The following is a 16,677-nucleotide window of genomic DNA, read 5'->3' on the forward strand; positions in this document are numbered from 1 at the left end:
AACTATGCTCGGGTTTGTTCTCTGAAAACTGCAATTTCACAATGTATCAGTCATTATTGATCATGTTAAAAAGTTTCACTCATAAATAGTCACTGAGGATAAACAAATCCATAATAGGAGTAAATCGTAATTGGCTATTCTAGTGCTATAAAAAGAGAAAAACCTAGCTCTCTGACAATGACATAATGAATTATTGGTTAATACATTCTGTTCTACGTCAATCGTATTTTTATGCTGATCTAAACTTCCTGCAAAGAACAAACTGCAAATTGATCATTCAAATTTTGAAAAAGCTTTTGCTACTGAAGAAGGGCCAGCCTTATAAAGCTTAAAGCACCTTAGGTTTTAATAGACGTTTTACATGGCAGCCATGTTGCATGGCAGGAACAATGAAAATATTTTGCATAAGAAAGAAAAAAAGTTTTCCCATGGGAAAAAAAACCTATTTTTCTATCCATGCAACATGGCTGCTGTGCAAAACCTGTATAGGAGGGCAAACACAGTTCAAAAACAATTAGCGCTTTCAACTGATTTTGAAGGATTCCCCGAAAAGCAAACAAACAGGTTTTTACACGACTCACTGAGCCTGGGACGTCGCTTGTTTTGCATTCATCTTGTTTTCAGTAATAAACCACAGCTTTAAGACTTATTTTAAGTCACTTTGATTATTCCATTTTAGAGCGAATTTATAAAGAACTTTCAAAAATTCTAGAAAGATTCAGTCCCATTACAAAAGTGAGAGCGAAAGAATAAACATTTCCTGAAGTTTTCTAAGGATGTCTCTTTCTCTATTTCTGTTCTAAAAATGTAACTCAAAGTTTATAGTGCATCTTAATGCTATTGAGTCAACTTATGATATTAAGCTGGAAGTCCATAAGGCCTTCCTCAGCCGCATTTTTGTAAACCACGGTTTCCTCGAGTATTTATTGAGGATGTTTAGTTTATGGCATAACAGATGTTTTAACTTCCAGGGGATGTAGTGCATTCTGATTCTCCTTCAAACACCAAACACCCAAATCGGAGCCATAAACTGAAAAAGTCAGAGAAGACGAAAAAGAAAGTGGTCCGCGTAACAAAAAAAAAATCTGTGAAGTCAGCGTTACCCTTTGTTTAGTGGCAATCAATCACTTTTCTTCTTGCTTCAAATCTCTTGGGCTGCATAAACTCCCAAGGAAACTACACCGAGGCAAAATTGTTACACCGAAAAAAACTCTAGCCCGAACTCGACGCCTGCCATGCAAGCAATTTAACCATCGGTGTAAACGTATCGGAGGATAACTAACTATGAGGCCATTGCCCGAAAACGAATCATACCATGACAATAGGCAAACTTTGATATGGTAGAGTTCATCAACTTAATATGCTTAAAATGTTGTGATTTATAGTCAGACTAATTTGGGGAAATTCACTTGAGAAATCATCAGTGAACACTGTAATGAGTTCGTTTCAACTGCAAGTGTGCATTGTTGAGAAATGTGCAGGCTTATTTCCACACATTTTTATTCTTGTAACTTTCAATGTTAACTTTAATACGCAACCACAACCTGTCTCTATTTTGTTTATATTTGTGGACAAGATCAAAAGACAATCGTACACTCCCAAATAAATAATCGAGGACCATGGAGAAAATAAATGTATCTTTTTATACAGAACTCTGGACTTTAACAAACTGGAAACTCTTCCAAGTGATCTGTTCAAGCACTACAAGTTAATTGATCTGTAAGTTATTTGTAGTTGACTGCCGCTTACTTAGATCGATTCTCCTTCCTATATGGTTGTTTTATTTGTAACTGAATCTCACCCACGACCGAATCAATTCCTTTTTCTTTTTTTTTGTTGAAAATCGGAACAAATGCTAACCAATAACTGCATTTGATAAACGTCAGGTACTCGTACAAAACCCCTTGAGCAACATAGTTAACAATTAGGGAGAAAAAGACACCCTTTCTTTTACTTTGGATGACTTATCACTTAGAAATATGATTATTTCTTCAAAAGTAATTCCATGTTCACTTCACGTTTAATCCGTCCATGTTCCTCTGTCCATTGAGAACAAGCCATGAGCAAATATCTGAGCATCTCAAAAGTTCTAGTCAGTACAAGGAATGAAACTCTTTGTAATACATAGATATTATTGACCAGCCGAAGTTCCGTATTGGGAAAAACTGTGCCCGAGGTCTTGGATACCGCCCGAGGCCGTAGGCAGAAGGCGGTACTCAAGACAGAGGGCACAGTTTTTCCCAGTAGGGACCGACCTATGCGGGTCAATAACTTTTTAGGTTTTTTTTTTCTAACACGTAAAAAAATGATTGCCATTAGAACCCGAATGATTTAGGGCTACAATTACGAGTTTAATTACGGGAAAGTCCTCCATAAACTTAACAATTTTTTAGCGAGTGGATGATAAAGAAAACAGACGTTATCAAAATTAAACAGTAAGCTTTCACTGAAACATTTTTATTTGCAAAGGTAACTTAAAAGGCTTCCGAGCAAACGTTGAAACATTTTTTTGATATGTAACTACCATGACGTGACACCTGTCAATTGAAGAAGAAAAAGGCGTACGCGTTTAAATGAACAGCAGCAGTACTGGTATGACAAACACACATGAGTTCAATGACTATGCGACGATCTTCTCGTAGAAAAAGAACACTCGGAGAACTTACGAAAAGTATTGTTTATTTCCAACGACGATTAATCTTCCAAGATTTGCCTCTGTTCCGTTTTTAAATGTCGCAGAAAGTCAAATCGTAAGTGAATGCAAATGTGACTGTGCTTTGGATTTGTCATTCTGCTTATTTGTTTTCTTCAATGATGTGTGTAAATCGGTTTTTCTTCCACTGAAAAGCTGAAGTCAGTGAGACTCCTTCCAACCCGACACAAAGGGATTTAATGCGACTTTTATTCATATCGAGTTCCTTCGGTTACTGTTGTTAAATTTACGGCAGAAATGTCCAAAGTCAAGGGACTTGCAAAGAATAGGCGAAAGTGTATTTATAGAAGAACTCAAAACTTTGCTCAACGTTTCACAAACGAACAAATTGTGTTGAAGAATTCAGATACTAAGGATTGAGAGTCTCACAGATTAACGCAATCGTTAACTGCAACTACCTCTCGTTTTAACTTTCTGAGTTACTTTTTGTGAAGGATTATTAAACAACACATCGTTTTTAGGCCGCGTTTCAATCTTTTTGTAAACAAAATTAGTATCCCAAAGTTTATTTCGAAATCAATTTTTGCCGAAAAACCAAAGTGATTTCAGTGAGAGCGAGAGATAAGAAAGAATTAATACTATTTGTCGCCAAAAGGTCGTGACCGAAGACTTTGCTCAAAAATTCTGCCTAGGGGACACAATGAGATATACTTGTGAAAAATTGCAAAGAAGCTTGAGAAGCTTTGAGATGTTCTGCAAAATGACACAAGCCGGAAGTGAACGGGCCGGAAGGGAAGAACACTGCCTTTTTACTGCCTTTTTTTTCACTGCTTTTTACTGCCCGCTCTCGCAACCAATCAGATAGCAGGATTCGTAGAATACCGCCCGCTCGCGAACTGAGAAAAAATAATGGATATTTAACAAAGTCCCTATGACGCTTGGTTTTTTTTTTGTTTCTTTTTGTCTTTTTCGATTTTACATCAAAATGTAATGACTCTAAAAGATGTTTTCGTAAGATTTGCAGTATTTTACGCTTTTCTGAATTTTTCATCAAGCTCTATAATCCGCAGATAAAATGTCTGACTGAGCAAAGAGAAAACTTGGCGCCCCTACGTCACGGTAGTAAGCATGCGTTTTTATCATGAAAACGAGTGCGCCTTATAATTAGTAATTTCCCTGGCTATTTCAGTAATGATTCCATGTAATTATGTCCGATTTTTTGTGCTGTTCCGACGAAAGTTTCTCCTCCGGGACTCTGGTTTTAATTATATTCCGGAATACGAAGCGATTGAAGCTGAAATTGCAACTCAAAGCGGGGAGGTGGAGGACACGGAAAACAACATGGAAGGGCCATATTCAAACGAGCCACTAACGGACAAAGAGTGGACAAGAGAGTATCGAATACGTATGGGAGAAAAAAGAAAAGGGACAGAATGTTAACAAGTCGTTTGAAAGGTCTCGAATCCACGGGAAAGTGGTACGTTATAAGAATTTTTGCCGACTTTAGTGACCGCAAGTTCAAGCTGGACGCCGTGGTCTTCTCGAGCCGAGTTCTTGAATCTTACATCAGTATCACCCTTATATCTCTTCTGTAAGACTTACAAAGGTTTGAAGCATATAACTAGCCATTTTTTGGTATGGTTGGATATAAACAGAAACATAAATTTTGTAATCAGCCCATCGCCTTAAATCTTTCGAGCGGGAATTTTTATACTGTAATCAATCTTCTAATCCATGTTCCGAATGTTATTAAGTGTTCGTGTGACAATTGCTCCACCGAGTTCTCGTTAAATTTTAAAGAATGCGATTGTTGTCAAGAGAGCAAAGAATGCACGGATTCTTTCAAATCCCCGGCTGTACTGGAAGACACGAGAGAGCCGGTGGGTTGCATAATTCAACATCCAGGATTTGCCCCTGTATGTCTCGATAAATGGGTTCTACGCTCGACGGACGGCCAGTGTCATCTACAATAAGCCGTGTCACAGAAGATAGCTTAGCTTTAAGGAGAACAGGGCATCTCGTTGAGAAATCCCCTGGCTTGAAATGTACCGTATCTATTTGCCTATAAGCCGTGCGATTTTTGCACAAAAATAACCTGAAAACTAGTCAAACGTTAACAAGCTGGCGGGTTCGGCTCAGAGCCGAGTATTTCTTCTTAGAAAATAAATTCTTACGAGACAAAACCGTAAATCGAATTTATATTCAGCTATTAGCCGGTCGATGATTAAGATATTGCACATATTCCACCTCTTTCGCCTTTTCTTAGCCTCTGGCCTGTTTTACCGCCCTCAAATGGCATCTTGTGGAGCGAAATGTTCTTCTACAAATCAGGGGTATTCGAGCAAACCCCAATCCCATGGACGCGGCATTTCTTTTTCTTTTTTGTTTTTTTTCTTAAAAGATCTTATGCAATAGATTCCACGCTTACTTTGCTTCTTTGATAAACTTGGACTTACTTTCGGGACGTCACGAATCTTTTGGTTCAACTCTCTTCGCACTGCCAAAGAGATACCAGAAGCCCAAAGTCGCCACAATTTCGGACTTTCTTCTTCTGGTAAAATAACAAAGACGCATCAGAATCACCCACAAATCTTAACAGACACCTTCTCCATGATTCTAGTTTTATGATTTGATGCTAAAAATAGGCGTCATAGGAACTTTAAATGTGTTTTATAGGTGGCTGGGAAATAATAAGTTGAGAAACCTACCTGAAGATCTCTTTACTAGGCAAGATCGGATAAAACATTTGTAAGTAGCAATTATTAGGCACCTTTTAAAACAAACACTTGGGAAGTAATTTAGTTTACTCTCATTTGTTTCTGGCGGAAGAACATATGTCAGCAGCGTGAAAATGATTTCATTTCAAAACGCTTCGTTTTCTATCCAAAGTGTAATCATTCGAAAGAGTAATGTTTATAGATGTAGCTAGGTCGTATGTGCGAGTGCTGATATGCTAGCTTCGTGTTTCTGCCAACGCATTTCTGGGTGCTTGTGCGAAGGTGCTTATTACATTGGTTGTGCAACATAATTATAAATATCTAGGCATGACCAGCACTACAGAAATCAAAAACAGTTCAACATGGAAACCTCGAACAAGGTACATAGTTCGATCATTTGAAAGACAGAATACCACTGTATCCTGCGGGCTCAAGTACCAAGGGTTCTGATCAAGAGTCCATCAAGACGACAAGAGTTTAAATTATCAATGAGAGTAGTGTCCTGTGGCACGTTACTTTCAGAGAATGCACAAGATTACCTCAAAAGGACCAAGAGGGTTTTGAGAATGCTGTTGTTTGACGAAAACCAGTTGAAGTACATTCGATGATTAGAATTAAAAAGTAAGACAAGTAACTTTTGAAAAACCTGTATCAAAATTCCCGGCGCCCTGTTGGAAAGTAAACTGCAAACACCACAGCGAGGCTGACGGTGGCCCGCGGAACATAAACAAAGGGTTCAAGGCTCCTTTCGATAGAAATTTTTCCACATTTATTCTTAAACACATACTAAACCATGATCGTATTCAAAGGCAAGAAACCTCCAACGATATCCCGGAATTAAAAGCGAATGTTGTGATGAAAATTTTACGCTCTAAAACAGATTTAAACCAGAAAATCACGCCGAAAAGGAGGATAGCATTTGTGATGTGGAGATTCTAAGCACAATAAGATAATTAGAAATTTCTGCGCTACGTTTGAAACATCTTTCGTCCAATTAGACATTTTTATCGTTTTCTTTATGTAGACGGTTGAGTGGTAATCGGCTGGAAAAGCTGCCGCGAAACATTCTTCAAGGAATGTCCGCCTTGGAAGAAGTGTAAGTATAAATTTTGTGATTTGTTTTAATAAATTCTTGGTCAACGTTAATATTCCTTTCCTTTGCACTGAATTTGTATGTAATCTATCGCTCTCAAGTCGTTCAAAAGATGGTTTCAAAAACCTCTCGTTCTTGACTTATTAATCGGAGCTCGTAGTTAACCGGTCAGTCATGGATTTTGATCGGTTGTATGAGAGTAGCTCTTGACCAGCACGTTCCAAAACTATAGAATTGCACAATGAAGTTCTACTTTCGTTGCAGACAAAAAACATACCGCTCTCAAAAAATTAAAGTTGCACTTTCTTTTCCCTGCATTAAATCAAAGAAGAACACATCTTTCTTGAAACTCAGATATACGTTCGACGAATTCTACAAAAACCAAACAGAGAAACTACTCTAAAAAAACCTGTCTAGTGCTGAATGCTTACTTGTAATCTTGCATATTAAAAAGAGACTTACAAATTGAAATCGTATATTTTATGAGAAAAGCAGTTCTTTCTTGTTCTGGGTCACGTGAGATCGGGTATGTCCAAAAGACTTCACCAGCCACCAGCGGGCTTGTACTCACTTTCTTGAACAATTGTTCAAAGCTAGTCCAATAACAAAAAAATAACCTCCAGTTATAGCCAACTGGATTCACCTTCTCCCCTATTCGACAAGCAAACATTTTGCTAATGCTTGCATCTTTTCTCGCCAATACAGGACTCAGAAAAATACTACGCAACTCGCAAATCCTCCACCTGTCATATGATTTTGATAAACGTAACGAACACCAAGAAAAACTCGACCGTTGAATTTAGTTTTTTTCAGGGACGGATGCTTCAAGTTAAAAATACCGAGGCGGCAGAAAGATTTTGAAACTGATGTATAGACCTTTTCATAGTTTCAACCCAATATCTCCCAATGTCTTTCTTTCTATTGTTTGAGCGTGACATTTGTCATTTATAAAACGATTACTGTGGCTGATTAATGAACTGTAGCTGCCTAAGTTCCATCACATAAGAATTTCGGCGGAAAAACAGTCATCCAAAACAGAAGTGCAACAGTTGACGTTCGCGCCGAGATAACTTTCCCAATGCCTTAAGTCTCTGCACGTAATGGGGAAATAACTTGAAAGCAACAATTGCAAATTAAAGGTAGTTTGTTGACTCAATCTTCGTTTATTAATCAATTTTTGTCCTAACTGGAATTCTCCAAACGCCTCTCTTTTAGGGACTTGTCCTACAATCAGTTGCAGAGTTTGCCTCCAGGGATACTTAGCAATAGTACCAACCTGACTATCCTGTAAGTAGGACTTTTCTTCGTACAAAAACGAAACAAAACAAAACCTTCACAGGTCAGATAATAACATTCATAAATGGTGGTCCAAATTAATTGAAAACATCGCTTATTTCTACCTTTCTCGAGTTGAGCCTCGTTTGGAATTTACTGAGTAGTGTCAGTTATATGATGGATGTCATAATACATGAAAGGTCTTCAGCTTTAAGCATGGAATAAATTTGTCCTTTGAGTCCAGTTGCTGCCTTTTGGAGATTCCTGGTCATATTTGACATTTTCAGAGACACACAAAAAACTTTTCATCTCTTGATTAAGTAAAAGAATAATTAGTATATTGTATTATCAGCTTGCCGATTTGGCTCCTGTCCAGCACATAACGGAAACGTTATGTAGAATCAAAGTAGAATCTATGTTATTAAATGTTAGCTTTCTTTTTGTCGCTATAAATACTCTAAGGGATTTGTCAAACAACAAAATTCAGCATCTTCCCGAAGAAGTTTTTGGCAACCTTGTTCACATGAAAAGGCTGTAAGTGGCATTTTGTACACCTTTATAGCAAGTGAAAACGTAAGTTATTTTTGTAAAGGTTTCAGTGAAACCTTTGCATTGTGGCCATTCCAAATGGATTGCTCTGCACAATTAAATTTGATCGACTATTACAATAAACCTATCAACGAAAACTGGTCCATACACTTCACTAGCTTCAGTTGATAACAGGGCGGAGAGAGGTTGGATCATTTCTCCGCCCTAGCATATAATGCTACTTTAATGGATTTGGTCAACAACACCAGTTAAAAGAAACTATAGATTAAAAAAGTAAAATTAACTGCCTCGCTCCGTGGTTTTCTCCAGTTTACTTGAGACTTAATTTTTTCCGCCAAGCGACCAGGGAAGTTTTAAAATGTTACAGTTCAACTCCCACATAATTGATTTGCGATATGAGCAAATGAGAAGTGAATTCAGGTCATGATATGTAAACGACCATTTAAACAGCGGAAGTACAAATAGCACCTTTTTTTTACATTCACAAGATCAGGAAGAAAATGTTTAGGTACTTAGCTGAGATGTATTACCTTGCAATTAAATAGCTATTAAGTTTTATTGTCCGTTAGCGAAGTCCCTTATAAAAAAAAAACACTCCCCGATAGTCACAAATACGAATGCAGTTGAGTCATCTTTCAATGTTTTTTTCATTTGTTTTTTTTTAAGCTTTCTCTCCGGTAACAAACTTCGGCGTTTACCAAAGTTAAAAAATCTCTCCGAGATAGAGACACTGTAAGTGATTCGTGTTTGTAACAAAAACTGGTTCAGCACGTATCTTGTTTAATGAGCATTAATTAAAAGGAGGCCTTAACCAGAAGCAGAGGATCATTGTGCCTACCGACTATTTCTCTGATGTTCTGATGACCTAATCAACGGCTTGTTTAAGTATTTTAATCGAGAAAATATACAGTAACTTTTAAAATAGACGCAGGAAATACGAATTATCAATGATCTTATCTTTAAGGTAACGCACATACGGAAGAAATAAGATGGCCGCGCGAAGATATGAAATTTCTCTTCGAGTTTTGAAAAATTCTTTTTAACACGAGAAGATAAATCTCGTATCTCCAAGCGACCATGTAATATTCTATTTATTATATGAATACCAATAGAAAAAAACCTTTTCGCTTTAGATGCAGAAGACGCAATTTGTTATAGCCTTGGTAACGGCGATATTTTTACGTGTGAAGATAACATGTTATTTTTACTGTGCGCGAAAGCTCACCAGGTATTTCATTGGTGTTTATATAATAAAATATAATACCACACCCTCCTCATGAGGCTAAAAGCGATATACGATAATTATGATAACGATGATGATGTTCAAAATCATAACAAAGAAAGAACGAGGCGTTTAATCAAGTGGGTTAGTTATTGTCTGAAAACATCTGAGTTGATGACTATTCAAAAATCTCTCCAGTAAAATGTCTACTAGATATTAGAGAATCTTTTTAAAATCTAAAACTAAGGTGAAGTGCTAATCAGGACACAGAGTCTACAACTTTCAGCTTTTTTTTTCCTCCAACAAGGGGTGTTCAAACGCTTCGACTTCCGTATTTCGTTAAAAAAAAAAAATTAAATACAAGCTTTTGCTCGATCGCAGAAGTCACAAGGTACAAATTTGGTCAGCTAGTTTACATCGGCTTAACGACGATATATACCCCGGGTATATATCGTCGTTAAGCCATTATTTAACCAGCGATCAGCACAATCAGTGCAAGCGTGATATGATCAAAACTTCCTCATCCCGGTGAAAGAATTTTAGCGATGCTTTTCAATTAAGTTTTGGACAACTTTGATGAGCAGTAGAACAGTTTGCTAAGGGACAAAGCACGAACGATTTCAACAAGAATGTTTGCATGAAGTGAATATTCGATATGAATGATCTTTGTCGGATCTCATGAGAAGCGTTTATAAGCCCAAGCAATCATTTAAAACTAGTCTTTACTGTTAAACAGTTATACAGAGCGTCTCCTACATTTTATTTTTCGCATAGATACATGGAGAACAACAGCCTCGTAACCCTGTCACCGGATCAGTTCCAAGGACTGTCCAAATTGAAAGACCTGTAAGTAAACCTAGTAATTTATCTGAATGAGGTGGCGGACGGAAATTATACCTAACCGCACTTGTAATAATTCGTGACCTTTCAGGAGACATCTGATCATCTGTAATCAATGTTCATTGGCGGCTGTCCCATTATTTGGTTCCTTTAAATTTTCTGTTGGAAGAATAAGTAACTCTCTAAATTATAAGTTACACTGTATCTGTGGCGTGATGCAAAGGGTGAACACATTTATTCCCTCAACAACTTTTGCTCGAGGTGTCATTGAATCATTTAAACTAGTGTGCTTTGACTGGATTAGATTCAGACACCTTGGAGATTACCAGAGTCACGTATGGCGTAGCTAGAGTTTCAAGTTGCTATATCATCCAGGATAGCAACTGCCAACTCGGATCTCACTGGCAAGATTTCACATGACAGAGAAAAAGAAAAAGAAATTACTAAAAGGATGTAGCAATTCTTTCCCGTACATAACTCAGCGCGTACTCATACGCGGATTAAGCAAAGCAACCGCTAATCGCCTTCACCTAATTTTTAAAGCAGTCCCTTGCCATGAAGTTTTTGTCTATTTTTAATCTTCTTTTCAGTATTACATAGTTCAAACAGATATTATTGTAATAGACTTGAAAGATTCGATAAAGCCATTGAAAGTTTTTTTTTGGCAATGGAAGTTTGCTTCTACAGTTTTCTGTACTTTAAGTGATATTGATCTGTCTTCTTTGTCGTTCAAGGGCTGTTTATGAAAACAGTATTCAGTACCTACCGCGTGGAGTTTTTAAAGGCTTGACAAACATGCAGTCTATGTAAGTCTCTGATTTTTCATTTTCACGCTAGTGAAGCACTGAAGTCTTGTGAGAGCGCAGCCGTCGGCATGTTCTGCATATCAGTCATTTGAGTAGGTTGTGTCAAAAAGTACACACGAGTGACCACGATTGACAGCGAATGGCCACGAGTGACTACTAACAATCACGAGTGACTACGCGTGATCAAGGGGAAGAGGTCATAAATTGGGCTGACGTCATGACCTCATCCAAAAGCTTATGATTTCACCTCAGATAAACCATTTCCGGAGACTGACATATACAAACAATTTATCACTTCCTTTATTTAAAGGGAAGGTCCCAGAGCCACTCCGCTTTCAAAAATGTTAGGTAATGAGCTTGTTTTCGCCAAGAATCCTAAGACAGTGGGAAGGAAGTTAGGGAAGTTAATGGAAAGAACGCGAACAATAAATACCAGAAACACGTTAAAATATAAAGCAAAAGATAAAAAAAATAAAAAAATAAAAAAATAAAAGGTAAAGACGAAAAGTTGACAGAGAAGGGTGACGAGGGATGAAACCGGTTAAAAAACTCGTGCGGCGGGAGGCAGGAAGATGACACCACCCCTCCCTTCCTCTAATTACTGCTTACCATATAGTTGCTCTGGGCTTGATCACACAGGGTCACTCGAGGCAATTAGTGGTCACTCGACCTTAGTCGCTCTTGGTCACTCGGGGTTACTCGTGCCCACTCTCAGCCATTTGGTTATTCGTGGTCAATCATGATCACTCGGGGTTACTAGTGCATGTTCATTCGTGGTCACTCTTGGTCATTCGGTGTTACTCGTGCTCACTCGCAGTCACTCATTCTGTTTTATTTTTTTATCTAAATATATTTTTTCCATGTTTGTCATTAAAGAATTATTCTTTCATTCTATCGTCATCTGCAGGAGCTTTTATTTCAACAAAATCCGCACAGTAAGCAACGAGCAATTCAAAGATATTGCGCCAAGTATTCGATTCCTGTGAGTATGAACAAACTGGTACTATTCAAGGCGTACGTGTCATTAAACTTAACCGGGAGTTAATTCCAAATTCAAGGGAGACTGTGCCCATAATCATGATTCCCGGATTAGCATCCCTCCCCACATCTTCACGGACAAGTAGTCCAATTAGCCGATTCATGCAAGTTGACAATTGCGTTATTCGAATTACACATAGATACATCTACGAGTGTAAAACTTAAGATGAGCTTTGGTATATTCACGCGCGAATTTTATACTCCTAAAAGCAATCAGATCTGGCCACCAAAGAACTTTTGGGAAAAATTAAATGAGGCTTTTTCTCAATCAAACTTCTGCTCTCAAGTGGAGTACAATTGTAATACTGTGCATGTATACACGATTCGATAAGTGTGACTATGTTGGAAAGGATGTTTTGGTTACTTGCTCCCTTGTTTTCTAAAATGCTCATTTTTCCCATTACTTAGGGTCCTAACTGTAAAGGTTTCAACGAAATTGAGAAAAACTTGTTGACGCATAATGATATATCTTTTCGTTCCTTCCTTCCTCTCTGAATCCCAGGGCGTCTCATAAAGTGTTAAGAGTTGAATGTTTAGGGGGTATGTGAGAATTGGGTGGAGCAAAGGAAAAAAGAGAGTTTAAAAGCTTGAAAATACTCAAGCTTAAGATAGCCGCATCCTTTTAACTTAGCGAGTGGTGTTAAATTGAATCGTTTTCCTTTGATTTGCAGTTACTTCCATTACAACGAAATGCGAGAACTACCGGCCGGTTTCTTCTCGAACATGAAAAATTTAATAACAGCGTAAGTCAATGAAACATTCTCGATGTCTGGAGAAGTACAATTGACAGATTCTATTTATTTGTATGCAATAAGGCAGCATGTAGAGTATTACCATCACCCTTTCATTGTCTTAAATTCAGATACTGTAGCGAATCAAAGTTTTCCTTTTTTCCTCTTTTGTGATCCATTTCAACTCTTTTTTACTGTGAACCGTAGGACTGTAGACACCAACCTGATGTGTTGCCATTTGACGAAGGAGGACGCGGATTGCGACTTTGTTTATGTCGACAGCTTCGCAAGTTGTGAAACTATGTTCAGAAATCGAGCACCTAGGATATGTCTCTGGGTGGTCGGAATTCTGTCGTTGGTGGGTGCTGTGTTTGTGATCGTGTGGCGGCTGGTATTTAAAGAGACGAAGGAGAAAAACAAGATACAGTCTATCATGTTGATACATTTGGCAGGGTCTGATGGACTGATGGGTGTCTACCTTATCATAATAGGTGTGATGGATGCCATTTGGGCAGGGCAGTATTTCTTGCATGACTATAACTGGCGTTCCAGTTTGTCATGTCAGATAACAGGTGCCATTGCTGTTTTGTCAAGTGAGGTGTCTGTGATGACTATTTGTTTGATATCCGCTGACCGGGTTAAGAATATTCTGTTCCCCTATCGTGGAAAGTCCCTTACAATCAAGGTTACGCACCTTTTTTGCCACCTTATCTGGATTGTTGGTGGGATAATTGCATTTATTCCCACGGTGGGCATCGACTACTTTGGTAGTCGCCGAAAAGGTCACCACTTTTATGGCAGATCAGTCGTATGTCTGCCATTGCAGCTTTCCGCTGATAAGCCCTCAGGCTGGGAATACTCTGTCGCAATGTTTGTCGGTCTAAACTTTACCCTTGTGTTCTTTGTCATTGTGGCCTATTCGATGATTATCTATACGTCCTGCACATCAAACAGGCGCATGGCTAAGCAAGGGACTGAAAGAGAGAGGAGAATGAAAGCCAAGAAAAGGGCAGCCGACCTGAAGAGGGAGGCCTCGCTTGCCAAAAGAGTGTTCTTCATCGTTCTCACCGACTGTGTCTGCTGGCTGCCTATCGTGGTGATTGGAATGAGGTCTCTCTTGGAAAAATCCTTCCGTACACCTGGTGACCTGGCAGTTTGGATCGCAGTCTTTATTCTGCCGGTTAACTCTGCCATCAATCCCATTCTCTACACTTTATCGACAAAACAGGTAATAACCCGCAACCTTCATATCTTTGCTTCAACTTCTTTCTGCTGATAGATAAGCTGACACTAAAAGGATACTTTCATAAATATTTATTCCATGCCGTGAAGAATGTAAAGTGAACCAGTTCAACCGCGAAGAAAACTTAGTGGTGTTCGATATCTGAATATTTTCGGATTGTCTTCGATCTTCCAGAAGAAAAAGCTTTCCATACGAAAAAACCCTCGCAAAAAAAGAACGCGCATAAACGTATTAACTTTAATCGATTAACAACCCAAAACAATGACACAATAATCCACCCACGCGTAATTTAAATCAAAACCTTCCCTACTGGAATATCTTAACAGATATGAGCTGTAAATAATGGAAGCTTTGAGGAATTTTTTTCCTTCGAAAAAGAAGCCCATTTTAAAGTCCGAATCAGCGACTTAAGCCGTAAGATGCTGCTAAATTTGTGAAGCGACCAAGCTGCGAAATACGATGCCTTCAGTTATTCAAAAGAATAATGTAACGGAGAAACTGAGAAAGGGTGGGACGGTGGATCGAGGAATCGGCAGAGTTGCGGAATATGTTTGGACGCGGAATTACCGAATACTTCTTTGCACGATAAAAGAAAACCTCAAAAAATGAAATTGCAATAAAATAGGAAAGTTTTTTTATAATCCACCGGCGAATTCAAAGAAGCACAGGCATTAAATGTTGGAGACCAGAGGATTGGAAACCATGAGTCTTTCGAGCCATAAAAATTGTGCTTCACTAATGGCCACATACGATCTTTGGCTGTCTATCTTTTGTTCTTGTTGGCTTACTTCTAGGTACGACGTGTTCTGAGTCCTAGATTCCAACAGTTCTTGGGCTATTTGATAGAAAAGTGTGGACGAAATCAAAACAATGAAGGTAAGTTTATCGGAAACCATCTTTAGGAAATAAGGACTATCATTCTGTTGTGCATTAAAAACGCTGTTTCTCCAAACAAACCTGTTCTACTGGAGTCTACGTTAAAATATACTTATCATTGACCTTAGGTCAAGTAATTTTTTCTACAGCCTCTGTCTTCCGAACAACCATAGTGAGAGAAACTCATTTCTCACTTTATGCAATGCCCGGAGACAACATTTACAAGTTAATTCTAATCAAAGGCTGAAATTTTCTAAAGAAACTGTGGTGCTGCGTCGGTGGGGGTAACAAGGCAATTGGTTATATCAACTAAGTTAGCCGCCGTAACGAATAAAAAAACTGACGTCTCGAGCGTTAGCTCTTCCTCGGAGCGAATAGAGGAATTGTGGGTTGCAGGTGGTTTTATATGCAGAAAACGGAGCTACACCATTGGTGGGAATATGGCAAAGAGAAAAACACGAATAAATTTTTGGAATAAAAAGCATTCGTTGATACCTGTGAGATTAAGAGTGCCAAATTGAAAGGTTAATTTTTGTTCAAAAGTTTTGCGGCGTTCCGTGTTGCCTGAATGTAAAGAAAGACCTCAGATAGCCATACGTTGTTTATAATGATTAGGTAAATTGAAGTGTTTAGCGACTGGTTTAGATGCGTCCTTGTCATTCCTTTCCACGTCGCGAGGGTTTTCTCGGAATCGGTCACCTAGTCGTCTTACTGCTTCACCGATGTATAACTTTTTGCAATAAGTGCAAGTTATACAATAGATTAACGTTGGCAGAGGTGCACTTGAAGAGATCGGTGATCTTAATGGATCGCTTGGGTCCTGATATTTTCTCAGCGTTGTGAATGAAGGAAAAAGTTTTGCATCGTGCGCGACCGCACTTAAAAGTGCCGGGTTGGTCATTAGTTTGGAATAAACTTGTGACCAAAACATTGCCTATGTTTTTGTCGCCTTTGAATGAAATAAGTGGAGGTTGCGAAAAGATAGTGCCAGTCTCTGGATCGTTTCGAAATATTTTAAAGTTTTTAAGAATAATAGATTTAACTGAGTGGTTGTGAGGGTGAAACGTGTGAGTGAATGGAATGCGGATGGAATTTTCCTTCTGTGACGTTTGTAGTGCTGACTGTCGATCGATAAGTTGGGCGCGGTGGTGACCCGCTTGAATGACAGAAACAGGGTAACCACGTTTTTCGAAAAACTGGCACATTGACTCTGATTTGTGGGAAAAATCAGAGTCATGACTACCTAAACGACGAAGTCTTAGAAACTGAGCAAAGGAATGGAATTCTAAACATGAGATGGATGCGAGGATGAATACAACAAGTAACTATGTGAGTCTGTAGGTTTGTTATACACACTAGTTGATAAACCGTTGAAAATTTCATCTTGTCGGCCACGGGATCGGGTTCGTAAAAACTGTTAGGGATTTGTATGGAAATCGAAAATAAACGGTGAATATCTCTCAGAGAAATAAAGAAAGCAAAAATGTGCAAGTCCGGGCTGATAGGCTGATATATAATGAGGTATTTTATAAAAAAAAATCATGGCAAAGTAACCGAATTTCATGTATATTTGCGAAAGGTTTTTTCGACCTGGAGCTCTATTAAATTTTTAAAATACTTGTGTGACATATGAT

The 16,677-nt window shown here is 38.4% G+C and overlaps 2 protein-coding genes across 2 annotated transcripts in view; both read left to right on the forward strand.

The window, feature by feature from the left end:
* The window catches only part of LOC148742828 (uncharacterized), a 77,357-nt gene extending 66,408 nt beyond the window's left edge, over positions 1 to 10,949 (forward strand). The window contains exons 12-19 of the mRNA XM_088748725.1: positions 1,651 to 1,719; positions 5,330 to 5,401; positions 6,395 to 6,466; positions 7,679 to 7,750; positions 8,201 to 8,272; positions 8,954 to 9,019; positions 10,284 to 10,355; positions 10,940 to 10,949. Of these exons, the coding sequence (XP_088604851.1) occupies positions 1,651 to 1,719; positions 5,330 to 5,401; positions 6,395 to 6,466; positions 7,679 to 7,750; positions 8,201 to 8,272; positions 8,954 to 9,019; positions 10,284 to 10,355; positions 10,940 to 10,949 (505 nt within the window). The remainder of the gene's footprint in view (positions 1 to 1,650; positions 1,720 to 5,329; positions 5,402 to 6,394; positions 6,467 to 7,678; positions 7,751 to 8,200; positions 8,273 to 8,953; positions 9,020 to 10,283; positions 10,356 to 10,939) is intronic.
* Positions 10,950 to 11,089: 140 nt separating this feature from the next.
* Positions 11,090 to 15,268, forward strand: LOC148742830 (G protein-coupled receptor GRL101-like). The gene is made up of 5 exons (XM_088760374.1): positions 11,090 to 11,155; positions 12,063 to 12,137; positions 12,865 to 12,936; positions 13,132 to 14,152; positions 14,962 to 15,268. Exons 1-5 carry the CDS (start codon positions 11,145 to 11,147, stop codon positions 15,067 to 15,069), a joined length of 1,287 nt encoding a protein of 428 aa, XP_088616500.1. The 5' UTR covers positions 11,090 to 11,144; the 3' UTR covers positions 15,070 to 15,268.
* Positions 15,269 to 16,677: the final 1,409 nt, after the last annotated feature.

This window comes from Stylophora pistillata, chromosome 1 (genome assembly GCF_964205215.1).
Source record: "Stylophora pistillata chromosome 1, jaStyPist1.2, whole genome shotgun sequence".
NCBI classification, from domain to species: domain Eukaryota; kingdom Metazoa; phylum Cnidaria; class Anthozoa; order Scleractinia; family Pocilloporidae; genus Stylophora; species Stylophora pistillata.

Coding starts and splice junctions, on each gene's coding strand:
- LOC148742830 (XM_088760374.1), top strand. Junction 12,937..13,131: donor ATGAAAAATTTAATAACAGC/GTAAGTCAATGA, acceptor TGTGAACCGTAG/GACTGTAGACACCAACCTGA. Junction 14,153..14,961: donor ACACTTTATCGACAAAACAG/GTAATAACCCGC, acceptor GCTTACTTCTAG/GTACGACGTGTTCTGAGTCC.